General features: G+C 36.0%; 1 protein-coding gene across 1 annotated transcript in view; it reads right to left on the bottom strand.

Annotated features, from left to right (window-relative positions):
• Positions 1 to 5,276: 5,276 nt before the first annotated feature.
• The window catches only part of LOC123551478 (charged multivesicular body protein 2a-like), a 29,152-nt gene continuing 15,348 nt past the window's right edge, over positions 5,277 to 19,080 (bottom strand). The window contains exons 4-6 of the mRNA XM_045340449.2: positions 9,626 to 9,756; positions 8,929 to 8,990; positions 5,277 to 8,497 (exon numbers count right to left, since the gene is read on the bottom strand). Of these exons, the coding sequence (XP_045196384.1) occupies positions 8,358 to 8,497; positions 8,929 to 8,990; positions 9,626 to 9,756 (333 nt within the window). The 3' untranslated portion in view covers positions 5,277 to 8,357. The remainder of the gene's footprint in view (positions 8,498 to 8,928; positions 8,991 to 9,625; positions 9,757 to 19,080) is intronic.

The following is a 19,080-nucleotide window of genomic DNA, read 5'->3' on the forward strand; positions in this document are numbered from 1 at the left end:
TAATGGGAAATTTGCATTGGACATTTATGTGAGGTATGATAAATTTCGATATCACACTGCAAACAAACAAATTTTCTGTTTATTACAAATATCTCACTGATATTTTTCAGTATTTCACCAGTTAGCATAAAATAAACAAGCAAATTCGATGAATTGGTATCCCCCGCCGAAAGGGTTTGTGGTGAGGAATGGCAAAAAGATATATCCGGCAAAAAGTGAAAGGATGTTAATATGGAGCAAATAATTTCATTAGTCAAAATCAATTTAACAGCAAACAAATGTTTAATTAAAAGAGTATATAATAAATGTATGATACTTTGACCCTGACTAAAGAATTTATTTTGAATGGGATATACTTACTGTAATAAGCTTAGCTTTTAAAATTAAATGCAGTTAACTGAAATGTGAGCTTGAAGTTTCACTGGAACGAAATATTGTCTTCGAGTGGTTTCGCACTTGGTGTTGCTGTTTAACATGTACATTTGAACTTAAAAGGACAGTTGTCCTTAAGAGAACACAGGTAAGATATCTTGAACATGGCTGAGGGTAAGGTTTGTGCAGTCACAACTTAACATGTTGAAGGTTTGAACATTAAAAAAAAAAAAAAAAGGAATGGAAATATATATTATGTATATATTTATTTTTTTAGGGGGTGGGGGTGCAGGGGAATGGGAGAGGAAACAAAATTTCACATGCTGATTATAAATATTGATTGAAAATTAAACATGAAAAAAAAAACGGGTAAAAGGGTGAAGTTGGTGGTGGGGGGAGGGGGCAGAGGATGCATGATCAGTGAAGGGCATGACTGGGTGGAGAAGTGAGGTGGGGGAATGGTACAACTTGGAAGGTTTGAAAAAAATTCTAAAATAAGAAATGAAAAAAAAAAATTCTTTTTTTTTTGTGGTGGGGGAGGGGGGTTGGGAGGGGGAGGGGGTGTGACCAAGGCAAGTGGGTGACCAGGTGTGGGTGTGCAACTTCACATGTTTATAATAAATGTTCACATAAAAGACTGAAAGAAATTTAATGAAATTCTGCCAAATGGTAAGTTTGTTATGTACAAATATGTGGATTTTTAGACAATTAAAGGGCAATAACTCTGAAGTTACAAAAGAAATCCGTACAAAATTGTCTGTGCACAACCACATTATAGTGCTCTAAATTCTGTTAAAGTTTCATAGTTCTAGGTCAAATATATCAAAAGTTACGATGCAGAAATTGCCATATCTATAGATCTATAGTACCCTATATAGTTAACACTAGAAACTTCTAAGGGCCATAACTCTGGTGTTACTTGGGCAATCTGTCTGAAACTTGATGGGCCCCATAACCTCATGAACATGTATATGAAGTTTGTTTGAAAAAAATCTAAAATAAGGAATTTTTTTTTTTCTTTTTTTTGGGGGGGTTGGGGGGGGGGGGGGGGTCGGGGGCATGTGTGTGATCAAGGTAAGGGGGTGACCAGGTGTGGGTACACAACTTCACATGTTTACAATAAATGTTCATGGAATAGAATGAAAGAAATTTAATGAAATTCTACCAAATGGTAAGTTTGTTATGTACAAATATGTGGATTTTTATACAATCAAAGGGCAATAACACTTAATTTACAAAATAAATCCGAATGAAATTGTGTGTACACAACCACATTATGGTGATCTAAATTCTGTTTAAGTTTCATAGTTCTAATTCAAATATATCAAAAGTTATGATGCAGAAATTGCCATATTTATAGTACCCTATATAGTTAATACTAAAAACTTCTAAGAGCCATAACTCTGGTGTTACTTGGGCAATCTGACTGAAACTTGACAGGCCACAAGAACTCATAGTGGTGAACATGTATACGAAGTTTTAAATAAATATTCCCAACCATTTCCTAGATATGACTCCGGACGGACGGACGGAAAGACGGACGGAAGGACGGACGGACAACGCCAAAACTATATCCCTCCGACTTTCGTCGGGTGATAATAAAGCTATTTGGCCTCAGACCACAAAGTGTGACCTTCTTGAACCTAAAGTAACCTGGGTTGTATGTAATTCTTGTTGTATCATGATGGTGAACATGTATATGTAGTTTATTTGAAAATTGATTAAGTTTGAAAAAAAAAAACTGACATTTGAACTCCAGTGTGATCTTGACCTTGGACCTAGTACCAAGGATTGTACACCTTGCATATTACCTTTTGGAGGAAAAGAATCGGTGTTAGTTTTATGAAAATCCTTCGAGCATTTTGAACTTTAACCTTGGACATACAGACCTGCATCTTGTCTTGTTGATATCAGCTTTATGAAAGCACTACCTGAAATTTTTAAGATATAAAACCGACACAAAGTTATTTAACCTTTGACCTCTTACTGTGACCTTCACCTTGGATCAAATAGCCTGTTCTCATTCTATAAACATGGTGAAAATTTATGAGTAGATCATGTATATGAAAACCCATAAAAAGGTTTCAGAGATATGCCTACTGAAAAGAATTATGGGCAGACAGACTGACTGAAGCCCATGTGCAACTCCAATATAGCTTCTACATACTTTGTATCAGGTCGCATGTTTAGAAAGAATTGCACAATTTGGTGGAAAATTGCAAAACTTTCCTCACTGATATTTTTTAAGTACAGCAGTAAGTCTAAAAAGAAACACATACACAAGTAAACAGGTTCTACATAGATTATTTCACTGTATTTCACTTCAGGTGATTTAGATCTACACCAGATTATCAGAATTACGTTAGCAAAATAGCATATCGATACCTAGAGGATATTTTTGTTTCCAGTGAACATGGCACATATCTCTATACAAATTGAAATAACCTTAAGACACTCAAAAAATGTAACAAAACAACATACATTTATGAAAAAAATATTTCATTCTTGCACTTTCTTTCAAAAATTTTGAAAAACAATTATCATAATTCATTAGTTATTAAATTGGATCTGTATGTGGTGGTCTCTTTCATGATACTTAAAAGCATGTCCTTTATCTCATGCACACTTGGAGCTTGTGTTGTAATTCATGTAAATGAAGAATCCATAGCATGTATTTACAAAAAAAGCAAACATTAGTAAATGTAAAAGTCAATTACAAACTTTTGAAGAAAAATTCCTTCAAAAATTTAGTGCCTTTTTTTAAAAACTGTTATTCAGTTTTAATTCATGTCTAAAACAGGTGATTTTCGAAAATCATTTGTTGCTGCATTGTAATGCCACAAGACCGCTATTAACATTCATTTCAGAATGATGGAATCACAAGAAGTACACCAGGAAGGCTGCAATATAGGAAAACTTGTGTAACAGCAACACAAAAATTATTTCAGTTACATCAGGAAGTGTTTTGCAACATAAAAGCTCAAACCTTTTATATTTGAACAGGGTTGGTATACTCACTAAACATTTAAAGGTTTTACGACTTTTTATGTGGTATCCCTTACTGATATCAAATTTCTGTCTATCCAAATAAAAATTATTCAAATGAGTTTCATGGGCCGTAGTTACACATGAACAATTTTTTTTTTGTTGGGTTTAATGTCACTCCAACACAAGTATAGGTCATATGGCAACTTTCCAGCTTTGATGGTGGCGGAAGACCCCAGCTACCCCTCCGTGCATTATTTCACCACCAGCGGGCATTTGGGTAGAACCAACCAGCTGGATGACTTGCTAACATGAAGAATTCAACTCCTTGAATGAGGCTTGTATCTACATCAGTGAGGGACAAGTGATTCTAAGTCAGCGGTCTTAAGCACTTGGACACGGAGAGCCCTAGCCACAAAAGAAACTGATGTTGTGCTTTTATAGTGTATTTTCGACAGCGAATGTGAAAACTGTCTCACTTCGAGGTGAGAAATATTCCATATTCACTGAAAACATACAAAGGCTTTTCTTTTTATTTTATGCTTATTTACATTGAAATATGCATTTTTTTAAACAAATCTCAGCGCACGGTAAATGAAAATGACATCAGACTTTTTGTGATGTTATACCCACATAACATAAAAGTCCCATTTCCTTTTACCATTTGCAGCATAAAGTAATGAAATTCTCTTTACGTAACATTATCAGAATCAAGAAAGCTAAAGAGCAGAGGAAGACTACAATTTTCATCCTATTTTACAAGGAAAAGTAGAAATTAATATAAACTGTGTAAGTAGACCAGCAATGCTAGTGTCACTGATACTGATTATATCTCACTGATAATTCCCAGCATTTCAACAAAAAACATGAAATAAAGAAAAATTTTAAACAAGAGCACCACCGCCTTGTGGGTGCTGACGCTCATCTGATTTTTTTGTATAATAGAAATATTGTCCTACTCAGGATTTTCTAAGTCTAAAAAGGGCCATCATTCTTGCAAAAAGCAGGATAGAGTTATGTTTCTTGATGTACAGCGTCTGCTTATGATGGTGAAAAACTGTTGCAAGTTATAAAGCAATAGCTTTGATAGTTTATGAGAAAAGCTGACTTAAACATAATACTCAACCAAGAAAACTGATTTTCTAAGTCCAAAAGGGGCAATAATTATTGCAAAAAGCAGGATGGAGTTATGTTTCTTGATGTACAGGGTCAGCTTATGATGGTGAACAAGTGTTGCAAGTTTCAAAGCAATAGCTTCGATAGTTTAAGAGAAAAAGTTGACCTAAACATAAAACTTAACCAAGAAATCTGATATTTTCTAAGTCCAAAAGGGGCCATGAATCTTGCAAAAAGCAAGATGGAGTTATGTTTCTTGATGTACAGGGTCAGCTTATGATGGTGAACAAGTGTTGCAAGTTTCAAAGCAATAGCTTTGATAGTTTAGGAGAAAAGCTGACCTAAACATAAAACTTAACCAAGAAAACTGATTTTCTAAGTCCAAAAGGGGCAATAATTCTTGCAAAAAGCAGGATGGAGTTATGTTTCTTGATGTACAGGGTCAGCTTATGATGGTGAACAACTGTTGCAAGTTTCAAAGCAATAGCTTTGACAGTTTAGGAGAAACGTTGACCTAAACATAAAACTTAACCAAGAAATCTGATATTTTCTAAGTACAAAAAGGGGCCATAAATCTTGCAAAAAGCAAGATGGAGTTATGTTTCTTGCTGTACAGAGTCTGACAGCTTATGATGGTGAACAAGAGTTGCAAGTTTCAAAGCAATAGCTTTGATAGTTTAGGAGAAAAGCTGACCTAAATATAAAACTTAACCAGGCAACGCAGACACGATCAAGTGATGACAATAACTCATCTTTTTTTTTAAAAAAATCAGATGAGCTAATAAAAATGAAAACCTGAAAACTCAAGATATTACATTTTTTATTTGTTCATATCTTACACTGTTTATTTACAAACTTCTTAAATATCAAATCAAATAATTTACAATCACTTGAACAAAAACTACACTGTATGATAAAAATCATTTCTCACTATATAATGATATCTAAAAAGCACCAATAACACTCATACATTAACAGTATTTTTTATTCAGATGTTAGTTTTACATTTAGTCTGATTCCATCAAATGTCTCCCTAGTATAGACCACTACTGTGAGAACAAAATATCTCAAACCGGTATACCAAACATAAAGCCTTTTTTAAAAGTTGAAAAACTACCAAAAAATCTGTAAAATGTCCTTGTATTGTTGAAGCAAGAAATGACAACCACTATGATATATACTACTCATACACTCATAATATTCTATATACAAACTGCATTGTCCAGCATTGCACATAGATTCTAATATCTATATATGAAAGAAAAATCATTCAATTACAATTACGTACAAATTCTCCCACACATCACCATTACAGAACTACAAGCTCATGAAAAACGTAAGAAAGTAACTAAAAATAAAATATGACCAAATGTTTTGTTATGCTTGTAATTGTCATAAGGAATAATGATAATGTATCTTCTACCTGACAGATTGTTTTTACAACACACAAACTATTCTTGAAGTCCTAGTTGTTAAAAAAAAAAAACAGCAATATTTAACCTTACGCTATTTCCCTAAACTAATGCATGGAAAACTGCTTTCAGGAACATTGCCCAACTTCCATTGGCACATCTATAAAAACAAATAAAGTATACTAGTGGAAAATATTTGGTGGTTTTTGGTCATTTCAGTCAGTAAAGATTAATGAACAGTTATTGACAGTGAGAAAGAAAATTAACAGCATTAAATCAATGTACAGAATATATCAAAAAAATAAATGAACGACAATATTGACAAAGATGGTTTTCTGACACAGGGATTTAAGTTTTCATACAAGTATTTCAACGTACAAAAAAAATCTATCACTGAAAGAGTGACATTTGTTAGAAACAAGAGGACCATTGTGGCCATATACTGCTCACCTAATTAGTCAATCTGGGCTTTTTTAACATGTAACAAAACATGTATACATGTAACAAAGTGAAAATACAGCAATCTAAGCTATTCTAGCATGATTTGAGCAGCCTTCTCCTTAACTTGTATGTGATCTTCAGGTTATATCCAACTGTATGAGTACCATGAGAACTGCTCTAGTAATGTGGCCTCTGTTGTGTTATAATGTAACAAAGCAATTTCGACTAAATCAAGGTACCACCACTCCAGTGTTACTGGAACAATCTTGTCCATTATCTAACTTTTTCCAAATCGAACACATTCTTTTTACATTTAATGAAGATTTCTTCTGTAATGTGGCCTCTAACATATAACATTATGGCAATTTAAATTATGATGGACCCAACACTGGTGTTATTGCAGCAATCTTACCCACAATCAGTGTATCAGCTACTGGCATTACACTTGCCTGTTTGAAGCCCCTTCCACCTAATAGCAGTTTAAATACAAAAGCTTTAAGAATATTTCTGACATTGAAAAAGAGGCAAAATTTTGCCAAAATATAAGCCATGATATGAAACCTGCAAATGTGAGGTCATCCCATGATGCCAAAGACGTGTGGAGAATCTGAAAATACTTGGTCAAGTCATTTCTGAGAAACATGCTTACATACAGAACTGTCGTTTCTAAATGAGAGGCATAATTTTGACAAAATTAAAGCTAGAGCTATATAAGTTGCCACATGAGGTCATCCCATGATGCAGAGTCATGTGTGATGTTTGAAATATTTTTTCTCATAGGTCTTAAGAAACCTGCTTACATGTGAAAAAATTAACCCGAGATTCAAAGAGGTATAGTTTTGACAAAATAACAGCTAGATTTGTGTAACTTGTCCTGTGAGGTCATCTCATGTTGCCCAATATATGTGTGAAGTTTGAAAGCATTAGGCCAAGTAGTTTTAGATAAGCCTGCTTACATGCAAAACTTTTCTGACACAGATGCAGATGCCAACACAGACTGAAAGTTATATCTATCTTAAGTTAACAATGTTTTGTTTTAATCTATTTCAAGAGCTTTTTCAAACTTAACTATGAGGATTGCTGAGAAAATGGGATCTCTAATGAGTTGACAGACCACCAAGGACAGTCACAGAGAAGGATGATCACAACCTTGAGCATTTTGTGTGCTCATTTGAGGTAATGAAAACAGAAATGAACTCTGTATTTCTGGCAGCATTTGCTTACACAAGTTTATAACTTTGCAATCCAAATGCTATACTTTCTGAAGAAATTCAAAAATAGGCTTAAAATCAGTCCAGTCAGAGAGAAAATCCTTTTGACATGTTGAAGATAGTCAGCATATCTTGAACATTAAACTTTCACCAAGATAGCATCTTATTGTTAACAACATGCAAGAACACATCCAGTCCACAAGATTTTAAGAACAGGTAATATCTATATAATGAAAATTTACACAAATATGAGTTAAAAAAAAAACAACTTAAAAAATGATGTAATTATATAAATGCTACCATGATGCTCATGTTTGTAGCAGCTCTACTGTGTTATACAACAAACCACAACTGTCAAGTTCAAACAAGTACATGTAGTTTAACCAGAAATATCAGTTCTCTGAAGGTTCATAATTTTGTCTGCTACATTGTCAGCTACAAATATAAAGAAATACTAATTTTTCATTTTCTATATTCAGTAATTATTGCCTCAGATATTTGTGCAAGGTTTGAACATTTAATTAACATCAAAGAATCACTGAATCCGCTGTTTTGGATTACCTCCCTTTATGGGCATGTGAAAATTTATGTGCAACATTAAAAGTAATACTTTTCTACCCATGTAGTTATGTATATTCTCTATTTTGACAGTTGATTCATCTATTGTTCTTTTTTTTAAAAGCATTAAATATAAGGAACTTTAAAGCAAACTACACAATCTTATCAATTCTGGCAATTTGAAAACTCTACCAGTTTTACAATGTGGATGTTATATTACACATGCTACAATGTTTGATAATGTATGTTATATCACAGATGATCATTGACGTCGCAGATTTTCGAGCCTAGCTTCCAGATCAGCATCAGAGTCCGGACCACCACCGCCGGTTGCTCCAGCTGCCTCTGCTGTTGGCTGTTTGCTCCCACCAGCTTTTAAACTTGTTCCGGTGGAAGGTAAACCTACAATAAAAAATTCAGTCATATTTTTACTAAGTTACACAAAGCTTTTTGAAACTAAGGGAGTGGTCTTCTTAAAATGGAAAAAATAACTTGACTCCACATTTCTTCATCTTCTAAAATCATATGGCTTGCCTTTTAAGGCAATTACCAATTATAGACTACTAAATGTCAATTATTTTTTTAAATTTCAACTTGTGATTGTCTTCTCATTTATTCATAGTATATATTAAATTTGTTTAAATCATCATGGGCCGATTTACCATAACTAAAAAATAGGAGGTTCCATTCTGATAATATCTACAAAAGAAGATAATAGTGCTACAATGTCGTACATAAGATCTTAATTGGTATTAATTGACCAATTTAAATTAAATCCACAAACCTAGAATATATTATGTAAGAGAGTACAAGTGTTTCACCATAATTCTTACCTGTTAATTCATCTGCCATTTGAAGTCCTAACTCATCAAGTACTTGACCAACAATAGCGTCTCTAGAATTATAATAACGCAGACATAATACTATGATATATCATCATTCTTGATGCAAAATATATGCATACACTGTTAAGATACTGAACTAGCATACCCTGCCAAACTGGCATCAAGTGTGGTGAATATCCATTAAGCAGTTCTTTAAAAGTTCTTTAAACTTTTTTTGGAATACAACAGAATGATATGAAGGAATTTGGTTGAGTCACTTAAGGAATATTGCTGTGAAATTGTATCAAAAACTGGCAAGCGGTTTCTGAGGAGAGGATTTTTGAAGTTCTTCCTTCTGGTTGCCATGTCAACCAGAATTCTGCACAGATGACCTTTCTTTGCAACTTTCCAGATTATGACGGTGGAAGAAGATACAAGGTGCACCTTCATGCATTATTTCAGGCACAAGTGAGCATTGGGTTCCAATGCTGGATGGGACAGGACAAGACAGGAATGGGAAAGGAGAAAGGATTCCTAAATAGCTCCCCTCCCTCTACTGAAGTTTGCTGGGGGTAAAATCTTAATGTCTTTCAATAATCACATAAAAGTACTTAAAGCTTTGGCAGTCAGCCTTTGCAATAACAAACTGCAACCTAAAATTTCTGAAAGCTCTTTGAATGACAAATCTAAATGAACAACTACTTACGATTCCTCTTCATCATCTTCATCCCCCATTGCATCATCTATAGCATCATTCATCATCTCTTCCTTCATATCCATTATCTCAGACTGCTTCTCAAACTCCATCATTATCTTCTGAATCTGAGGTAACTTCAACTACAAAATATAAACCAGACCAATGTGTTTTCTTAGAAGCAAATATACATAGCCAACATATTTTAGTTCCTATCATTTATATCAAACTGACCCTGTAGGTGGCACATTCTCCAGTGCACAATACTTGATTGGCCATACACATTTCCTTTCATAAAATGAGGTATTTGTTTTACAGGATATTGCCCATGAAAAACAAACACTGGGATACTTTGTTAAATAATAATTGCTGATATGTTGCAAGACTGAATCAATTAAAACAGTGAAATTAGAGAGAAATCAAAACTATAAATAACAAGTGAATGAAGTATTGCCATGCAATACAAAGTCCTCTACTGGAATGCACCTAATTTTCTCTACTGCAGTATAACATAATGAACTGATATCTGTCAATGATATATAAACAATATTGTACTATATATACAATATGTTACAACAAAACACGTGGATTAAAACTTGTATAATTATATAAAAACATACAGTTGTTTTCATATGGAATTTTTTGGCCGATTACAATAAAAGTTACCATATAAGTTATTTATGGTAATAACAAAGGGAAATAAACCCTAAAACTAGAATGTGTCTGTAGGACACAGGGTGTGCCCCCCCACTGGTACATTTGTCACAAATAAGTGGCAATAATTCAAATGTTTGCAGTCTTAATGGGGTATAGCCTCAACAAACATTTTATGAAAAGGATTCATTATTCTAGGCTCTATACTTTTTGAGCTATGAGCATCACAAACAAAAAATCCACTATTTTGGCTATTTCAAGGGCCATAACTCTGTAATATGAGCTAAGATTCTCAAGAAGAATGCCAAGTGTGCAACGTCACATCACGATAAAGACTCCACCAAGGTTTCCTGAATTTACATCAAATACTTTTTGAGCTAGGTATATAATTAGGTGAAAAAGGGCATTTTTTAATATTTCAGGGGCCATAACTTTAAAAATAAGGGGTGGTGCAAGTTTATATCATAATAAAGACTTATGCGAGTTTTCAACCATTTATATTAAATACTTTTTGAGCTAGGTGTGTCACAAGGTGAAAATGTACATTTTTGACTATTTCAGGGGCCTTAACTCTGAAAATTGGGGGCAGACCCAAATGAACAAGAGGACCATGATGGTCCTGAATCGCTCACCTCTTCCCACATGACCCAGTTTTGAGTATGACGTCGTTTTTTCTATTATCTGACATAGTGACCTAGTTTTTGAGCTCATGTGACCCAGTTTTGAACTTGACCTAGATATTATCAAGATAAAAATTCTGACCAATTTTCATGAAGATCCATTGAAAAATATGGTCTCTAGGTTTTTCTATTATTTGACCTATTGACCTAGTTTTCGAAGGTACGTGACCCTGTTTTGAATTTTACCTAGATATCATCAAAGTGAACATTCTCACTAATTTTCATGAAGATCTCATGAAAAATATGGCCTCTAGAGAGGTCACAAGGTTTTTCTATTTTTATACCTACTGGCCTAGTTTTTCACCGCACATGACCCAGTTTCGAAACTGACCTAGACATCATCAAGGTGAACATTCAGATCAATTTTCATGAAGATCCATTGAAAAATATGGCCTCTAGAGAGGTCACAAGATTTTGATAATTTTAGATTTTGATAATTTTAGACCTACTGACCTAGTTTTTGACCGCAGTTGACTCAGTTTCAAACTTGACCTAGATATCATCAAGATGAACATTCAGACCAACTTTCATACAGATCCCATGAAAAGTATGGCCTCTAGAGAGGTCACAAGGTTTTTTATTATTTGACCTACTGACCTAGTTTTTTATGGCACGTGACCCAGTTTCAAACTTGACCTAGATATCATCAAGGTGAACATTCTGACCAATTTTTATGGAGATCCATTCACAAGTATGGCCTCTAGAGAGGTCACAAGGTTTTTCTATTTCTAAACCTACTGACCTAGTTTTTGAACGCACATGACCCTGTTTCGAACTTGATCTTGATATCATCAAGATGAACATTCAGACCAATTTTCATACAGATCCAATGAAAAATATGGCCTTTAGAGAGGTCACAAGGTTTTTCTATTATTTGACCTACTGACCTAGTTTTTGATGGCACGTGACCCACTTTCGAACTTGACCTAGATATCATCAAGATGAACGTTCTGACCAATTTTCATGAAGATGTAATGAAATATATGGCCTCTAGAGAGGTCACAAGGTTTTTCTATTTTTAGACCTACTGACATAGTTTTTGACAGCACGTGACCCAGTTTCAAACTTGACCTAGATATCATCAAGATGAACATTCAGACCACCTTTCATACAGATCCCATGAAAAATATGGCCTTTAGAGAGGTCACAAGGTTTTTCTATTATTTGACCTACTGACCTAGTTTTTGATGGCACGTGACCCACTTTCGAACTTGACCTAGATATCATCAAGATGAACGTTCTGACCAATTTTCATGAAGATGTCGTGAAATATATGGCCTCTAGAGAGGTCACAAGGTTTTTCTATTTTTAGACCTACTGACATAGTTTTTGACAGCAAGTGACCCAGTTTCGAACTTGACCTAGATATCATCAAGATGAACATTCAGATCTACTTTCATACAGATCCCATGAAAAATATGGCCTTTAGAGAGGTCACAAGGTTTTTCTATTATTTGACCTACTGACCTAGTTTTTGAAGGCACGTGGCTGAGTTTCGAACTTGACCTAGATATCATCAAGGTGAACGTTCTGACCAATTTTCATGAAGATCTTTTGAAATATATGGCCTCTAGAGAGGTCACAAGGTTTTTCTATTTTTAGACCTACTGACCTAGTTTTTGACAGCACGTGACCCAGTTTCGAACTTGACCTAGATATCATCAAGATGAACATTCAGACCAACTTTCATACAGATCCCATGAAAAAAATGGCCTTTAGAGAGGTCACAAGGTTTTTCTATTATTTGACCTACTGACCTAGTTTTTGATGGCACGTGACCGAGTTTCGAACTTGACCTAGATATAATCAAGGTGAACGTTCTGACCAATTTTCATGAAGATCTTTTGAAATATATGGCCTCTAGAGAGGTCACAAGGTTTTTCTATTATCTGACCTACTGACCTAGTTTTTGACGGCACGTGACCCAGTTTCGAACTTGACCTAGATTTTAATCAAGATGAACATAGGAGAGATCGTGTTTGTATACAAATTCTATTTTTAGAACTGATAAGACAGTGATCGGGTGGGCAGAAGCCGACCGTCCATGTTTTTTTGTAAACAGTGATGTTTTTTTAACGGTCTAAACTTTCTTAAAACACAAATTACATAAATAATTTTTTGATCAATGGAAAGGTTATAAAACAAGCAATTTATTGATTACTTTTAATTGTTATTTCGAAATAAAATGGATTAATTATGAACGCTTAACTTACACTGTTTTTCTAAAGGTTGTGAAAATCACTACGCCGCTTTTAAAATTATATGTCATTTAAAACGGTTATTCATTGAAAAAAGATATTTGGATACAAAAATATGAAGATTGTTAGTATTTCAAATCTTTTTGAATTTTGAAAATCCATATATGAGCAAAAAAGTTATTAAAAATTAAAAATTCTGATTCAATACGCAAACGGTGTTAAAATCATTTGTTTTGCCAACCGCCAGATAAACAGATGTTAACGCGTGACGTCACGGCGATCTCTCCTATTCTGACCAACTTTCATAAAGATCCCATGAAAAATGTGGCCTCTAGAGTGGTCACAAGGTTTTTCTATTTTTAAACCTACTGACCTAGTTTTTTATGGCACGTGACCCAGTTTCGAACTTGACCTAGATATCATCAAGATGAACATTCTGACCAACTTTCATTAAGATCCCATAAAAAATGTGACCTCTAGAGTGGTCACAAGGTTTTTCTATTTTTAGACCTACTGACCTAGTTTTTGATCGCACGTGACCCAGTTTCGAACTTGACCTAGATATCATCAAGATGAACATTCTGACCAATTTTCATAAAGATCCCATGAAAAATGTGACCTCTAGAGTGGTCACAAGGTTTTTCTATTTATAGACCTACTGACCTAGTTTTTGATCGCACGTGACCCAGTTTCGAACTTGACCTAGATATCATCAAGATGAACATTCTGACCAATTTTCATAAAGATCCCATGAAAAATGTGACCTCTAGAGTGGTCACAAGCAAAAGTTTACGGACGCACGCACGGACGTACGGACGGACGACGGACGACGGACACTGCGCGATCACAAAAGCTCACCTTGTCACTTTGTGACAGGTGAGCTAAAAATAGGAGGTGTGCAAGTTCATATCATGATTAAGACTCATGCAAGGTTTCATGAATCTATATCAAATACTTTTTGAGCTAGGTGTGTCACAATGTGAAAATGTGTATTTTTGACTATTTCAGGGGCCATAACTCTGAAAATAGGGGGTGGAGCCAGCTGAAAAATAGAAGGTGGGCAAGTTCATATCATGATTAAGACTCATGCAAGGTTTCATGAATCTGTATCAAATACTTTTTGAGCTAGGCATGTCACAAGGTGAAAATGTGCATTTTTGACTATTTCAGGGGCCATAACTCTGAAAATAGGGGGTGGAGCCAGATGAAAAATAGGAGGTGCGCAAGTTCATATCATGATAAAGACTCATGCAAGGTTTCATCAATTTATATCAAATACTTTTCGAGCTAGGCGCGTCACGAACTTCGGACGGACGGATGCACGGACAAGACCAAATCTATATGCCCCCACCACTCATGGGGTGGGGGTGGGGGGGGGGGCACAAAAAAAACCCACAAAAAACAAGAGGGCCATGAAGGCCCTGTATCGCTCACCTGACCTATTGACCTAAAGATCATAAAGATTAACATTCTGATCAAGTTTCATTCATTAAGATAACTCGGCAATATATGACCATTTTGTGTCGATTCGCCGTAAAACCCAACTCACTCATTAAGATATTGTCATAAATGTGGTCTCTAAAGTGTTAACTAGCTTTTCCTTTGTTTTGATCCGGTGACCTAGTTTTTGACCCCACATGACCCAGACTCGAACTTGACCTTAAGATCATCAAGATTAACATTCTGACTAAGTTTCATGAAAATACAGTCATAAATGTGGCCTCTAGAGTGTTAACAAGCTTTTCCTTTGATTTGACCTAGTGACCTAGTTTTTGACCCTACATGACCCAGACTTGAACTTGACCTCAAGATCATCAGTATTAACATTCTGACTAAGTTTCATAAAGATACAGTCATAAAAGTGGCCTCTAGAGTGTTAACAAGCTTTTCCTTTGATTTTACCTAGTGACTTAGTTTTTCACCCCACCTGACCCAGATTTGAATCTGACCTATAGATCTTCAAGATTAACATTTTGACCAAGTTTCATTAAGATATGTCAAAAATGTGGCCTCTGTGGAGTGTTAACTAGCTTTTCCTTTGATTTGACCTGGTGACCTAGTTTTTGACCCTACATGACCCAGATTCGAACTTGACCTGAAGATCATCAAGATTAACATTCTGACGAAGTTTCATGAAGATATGATCATAAATGTGGCCTCTGGAGTGTTAACTAGCTTTTCCTTTGATTTGACCTGGTGACCTGGTTTTTGACACTACATGACGCAGATTCAAACTGGACCTTAAAATCATCCAGATTAACATTCTGACCAAGTTTCATGAAAATACAGTCATAAATATGGCCTCTACAGTGTTAACAAGCTTTTCCTTTGATTTGACCTGGTGACCTAGTTTCTAACCCTAGATGACCCAATAGCGAACTCTTCCAAGATTTTATTGAAGGTAATATTCTGACCAATTTTCATTATGATTGGACCAAAATTGTGACCTCTAGAGTGTTAACAAGCTTTTCGTTTGATTTGACCTGGTGACCTAGTTTTTGACCCCAAATGACCCAATATCGAACTCGTCCAAGATTTTATTGAGGGTAACATTCTGAATAAGTTTCATTAAGATTGGGCAAAAATTGTGACCTCTAGAGTGTTAACAGTCAAATTGTTGACGCCGCTGCCGATGCCGACGACGGACAGACGACGGACACAGGGCGATCACAAAAGCTCACCTTTGAGCACTTCATGCTCAGGTGAGCTAAAAAGGTAAAAAGAAAAAAAATTCTATATAATATTAGTCCACAAGAAACTCTTTACCAGGTAGAGATACATCAAAATCCCTCCATGCATGAAGAAGAAATGCTCCGGACAATATCATTCTTGTATCTGACCTTTGGCCTCTAGGTGTGACCTTGACCTTAGACCTAGGGACCTGGTTCTTGCGCATGACACTCCGTCTCATGGTGGTGAACATTTGTGCTAAGTAATATTAAAATCCCTTTAAGGGTTGTTGAGTTACAGACTGGACAGGAAAAAAGCCCTTTTGGCCTTTGACTTCCAAGTGTGACTTTGACCTTGCAGCTAAGGGCCCAGGTTTTGTGCAGGACATGTTGTCTTATCCAGGGGAATATTTGTGCAAACTGATATTTAAATTCTGTTTTGCATGACAAAGTTATAGACCGGACTGGAAAAAAATCCTATTGACCTTTGATCTCAAAGTGTGACCTTGACCTTTAAGCTAGGGTTCTGGGTGTTGCGCATGACATGTCGTCTCATCATGGGGAATATTTATGCCAAGTAATATTGAATTCCCTTGATGGATGACAGAGTTCTGGACCGGACAGGAAAAATACCATATTGACCTTTGACCTCCAATTGTGACCTTGACCTTTGACCTTAGGGGTCCAGGTTTTACGCAAGACATGTCATCTCACCATGGGGAACATTTGTGCCAAGTAATATTAAAATCCCTTCATGGATGGTAGAGTTATGGACCGGACAGGGAAAAAGCCCTGTTGACCTTTGACCTCCCATTGTGATCTTGATCTTTGAGCCAAGGGTCCAGGATTTGCGCATGACAAGTTGTCTCATCATGGGGAACATTTGTGCCAAGTGATATTAAAATCCCTTCATGAATGACAGAGTTATGGACCGGACACGAAACAGACCCTGTTCATGCCATGTTAACATTTGACTGCCAAGTGTGACCTTGACATTTGAGCTAGGGGTCTGAAAGTAGTACATGACACATTGTCTTATTATGAGCTACATTTGTGCCAAGTATATTAAAATCCCTTCATGGATGGCAGAGTTATGGACTGGACAGGAAAAAAGCCCTGTTGACCTTTGACCTCCAATTGTGACCTTGACCTTTATGCTAGGGTTCCAGGTTTTGCGCATGACACGTTGTCTCATCATGGGGAACATTTGTGCTAAGTAATATTAAAATCCCTTCATGGATGACAGAGTTATGGACTGGACACAAAATTGCAGACGGACGGACGGAATGACGGACGTTCCTATATGGATACTTATGTGGCAACTCTTTTGTTCTCTCTATTGATTTAGCCACGTAAGAGAAAAATAGCCACATAAAAGCCTTACGGAATGAATGACATCAAAGAACAAGAGTGCCAGAATGTCACAATATATGCCCGTCACAGCAAATTTCTTTACACCAGCACCTGTATTTGCAAATGGAATTTTAATTTCTAGTTGTTTACAATGTTTGTTTTTTTTTAGAAATTATTGTAATTCTTTTATTTTTTTAAGTCCACAAAAAAAATCCTTACCAGGTAGAGATACCTTAAAATACACCCAAAATTTGAAAGTAACATCAATGTTGTACCACAGAAAAGTGGTCTTGGTTTTTCCCTATGGTCAATTATAAAAAAGTTACAATGTAAGTTATTTATAGTAACAACTAAGGGAAGTTAATCTTTAAAGAGAAAAAAAAAAAAAAAAAAAAAAAAAAAAAACTAGAAAATGCTTTTGTAAAAAAGCGCATGTCTCCCCCAATGCAAAGTCCTATAGGCAAGAAGTCAATAGGGGTCAGGAGCGAAAGTCGAAGAGACACTGATGGTTAGCTGCAATAGGGATCATCTACTTGGCATGTCCAGTCATCCCGCTAAATTTCAACACTCTTGGCCTAGTGGTTCTCAAGTCACTGTTCAGGCTCCTGTGACATTGACCTTTGATCAAGTGACCTCAAAATAAATAGGGGTCATCTACTCTGCATGTCCAATAATCCTATTAAGTTTCAACATTGTAGGTCAAGTGGTTCTCAAGTTATTTCCAAAAAATGATTTTACATGGACAGGCCACTGTGACCTTGACCTTTAACAGACTGACCCCAAAATCAATAGGGATCATCTACTCTGCATGTTCAATCATCCTATGAAGTTTCAACATTCTGGGTCAAGTGGTTCTCAAGTTATTGATCGGAACCGGTTATCAATGTTCAGGCCCCTGTGACCTTGACCTTTAATAGACTGACCCCAAAAACAATAGGGGTCATTTACTCTGCATGAACAATCATCCTATGAAGTTCCAACATTCTGGGTCGAGAGGTTCTCAAGTTGATTGGAAATGGTTTTCCATGTTCAGGCCCCTGTGGCCTTGACCTTTAACAGAGTGACCCTAAAACTGTTAGGGGTCATCTACTCTGCATGACCAATCATCCTATGAAGTTTCATCATTCTGGGTCAAGTGGTTCTCAAGTTACTGACCGGAAATGGTTTTCAATGTTCAGGCCCCTGTGACCTTGACCTTTCACAGAGTGACCCCAAAATCGTTAGGGGTCAGCTACTCTGCATGACCAATCATCCTATTAAGTTTCAACATTCTGGGTCAAGTGGTTCTCAAGTTACTGACCGGAAATGGTTTTCAATGTTCAGGCCCCTGTGACCTTGACCTTTACTTTAATGGAGTGACCCCAAAATCGATAGGGGTCATCTACTTTGCATGTACAATCATCCTATGAAGTTTCAACATTCTGGGTCAAGTGGTTCTCTAGTTATTGATCGGAAATGGTTTTCCATGTTTAGGCCCCTGTGACCTTGACCTTTGATTGAGTGACCCCAAATCAATAAGGGTCATCTACTCATTATGACCAATCATCCTATGAAATTTCAACATTCTGGCTCAAGTGGTTCTCTAGTTATTGATCGGAAATGGTTTTCAATGTTCAGGCCCCTGTGACCTTGACCTTTGAATGAGTGACCCCAAAATCAATAGGGGTCATCTACTCTTCATGACCAATCATCCTATGAAGTTTCAACATTCTGGGTCAAGTGGTTCTCTAGTTATTGATCGGAAATGGTTTTCAATGTTCAGGCCCCTGTGACCTTGACCTTTGACGGAGTGACCCCAAAAACAATAGGGGTCGTCTACTCCAGCAGCCCTACAACCCTATGAAGTTTGAAGGTTCTAGGTCAAATAGTTCTCCAGTTATTGCTCGGAAATGAAGTGTGACGTATGGACGGAT

Source organism: Mercenaria mercenaria, chromosome 4 (genome assembly GCF_021730395.1).
Source record: "Mercenaria mercenaria strain notata chromosome 4, MADL_Memer_1, whole genome shotgun sequence".
NCBI classification, from domain to species: Eukaryota; Metazoa; Mollusca; class Bivalvia; order Venerida; family Veneridae; genus Mercenaria; species Mercenaria mercenaria.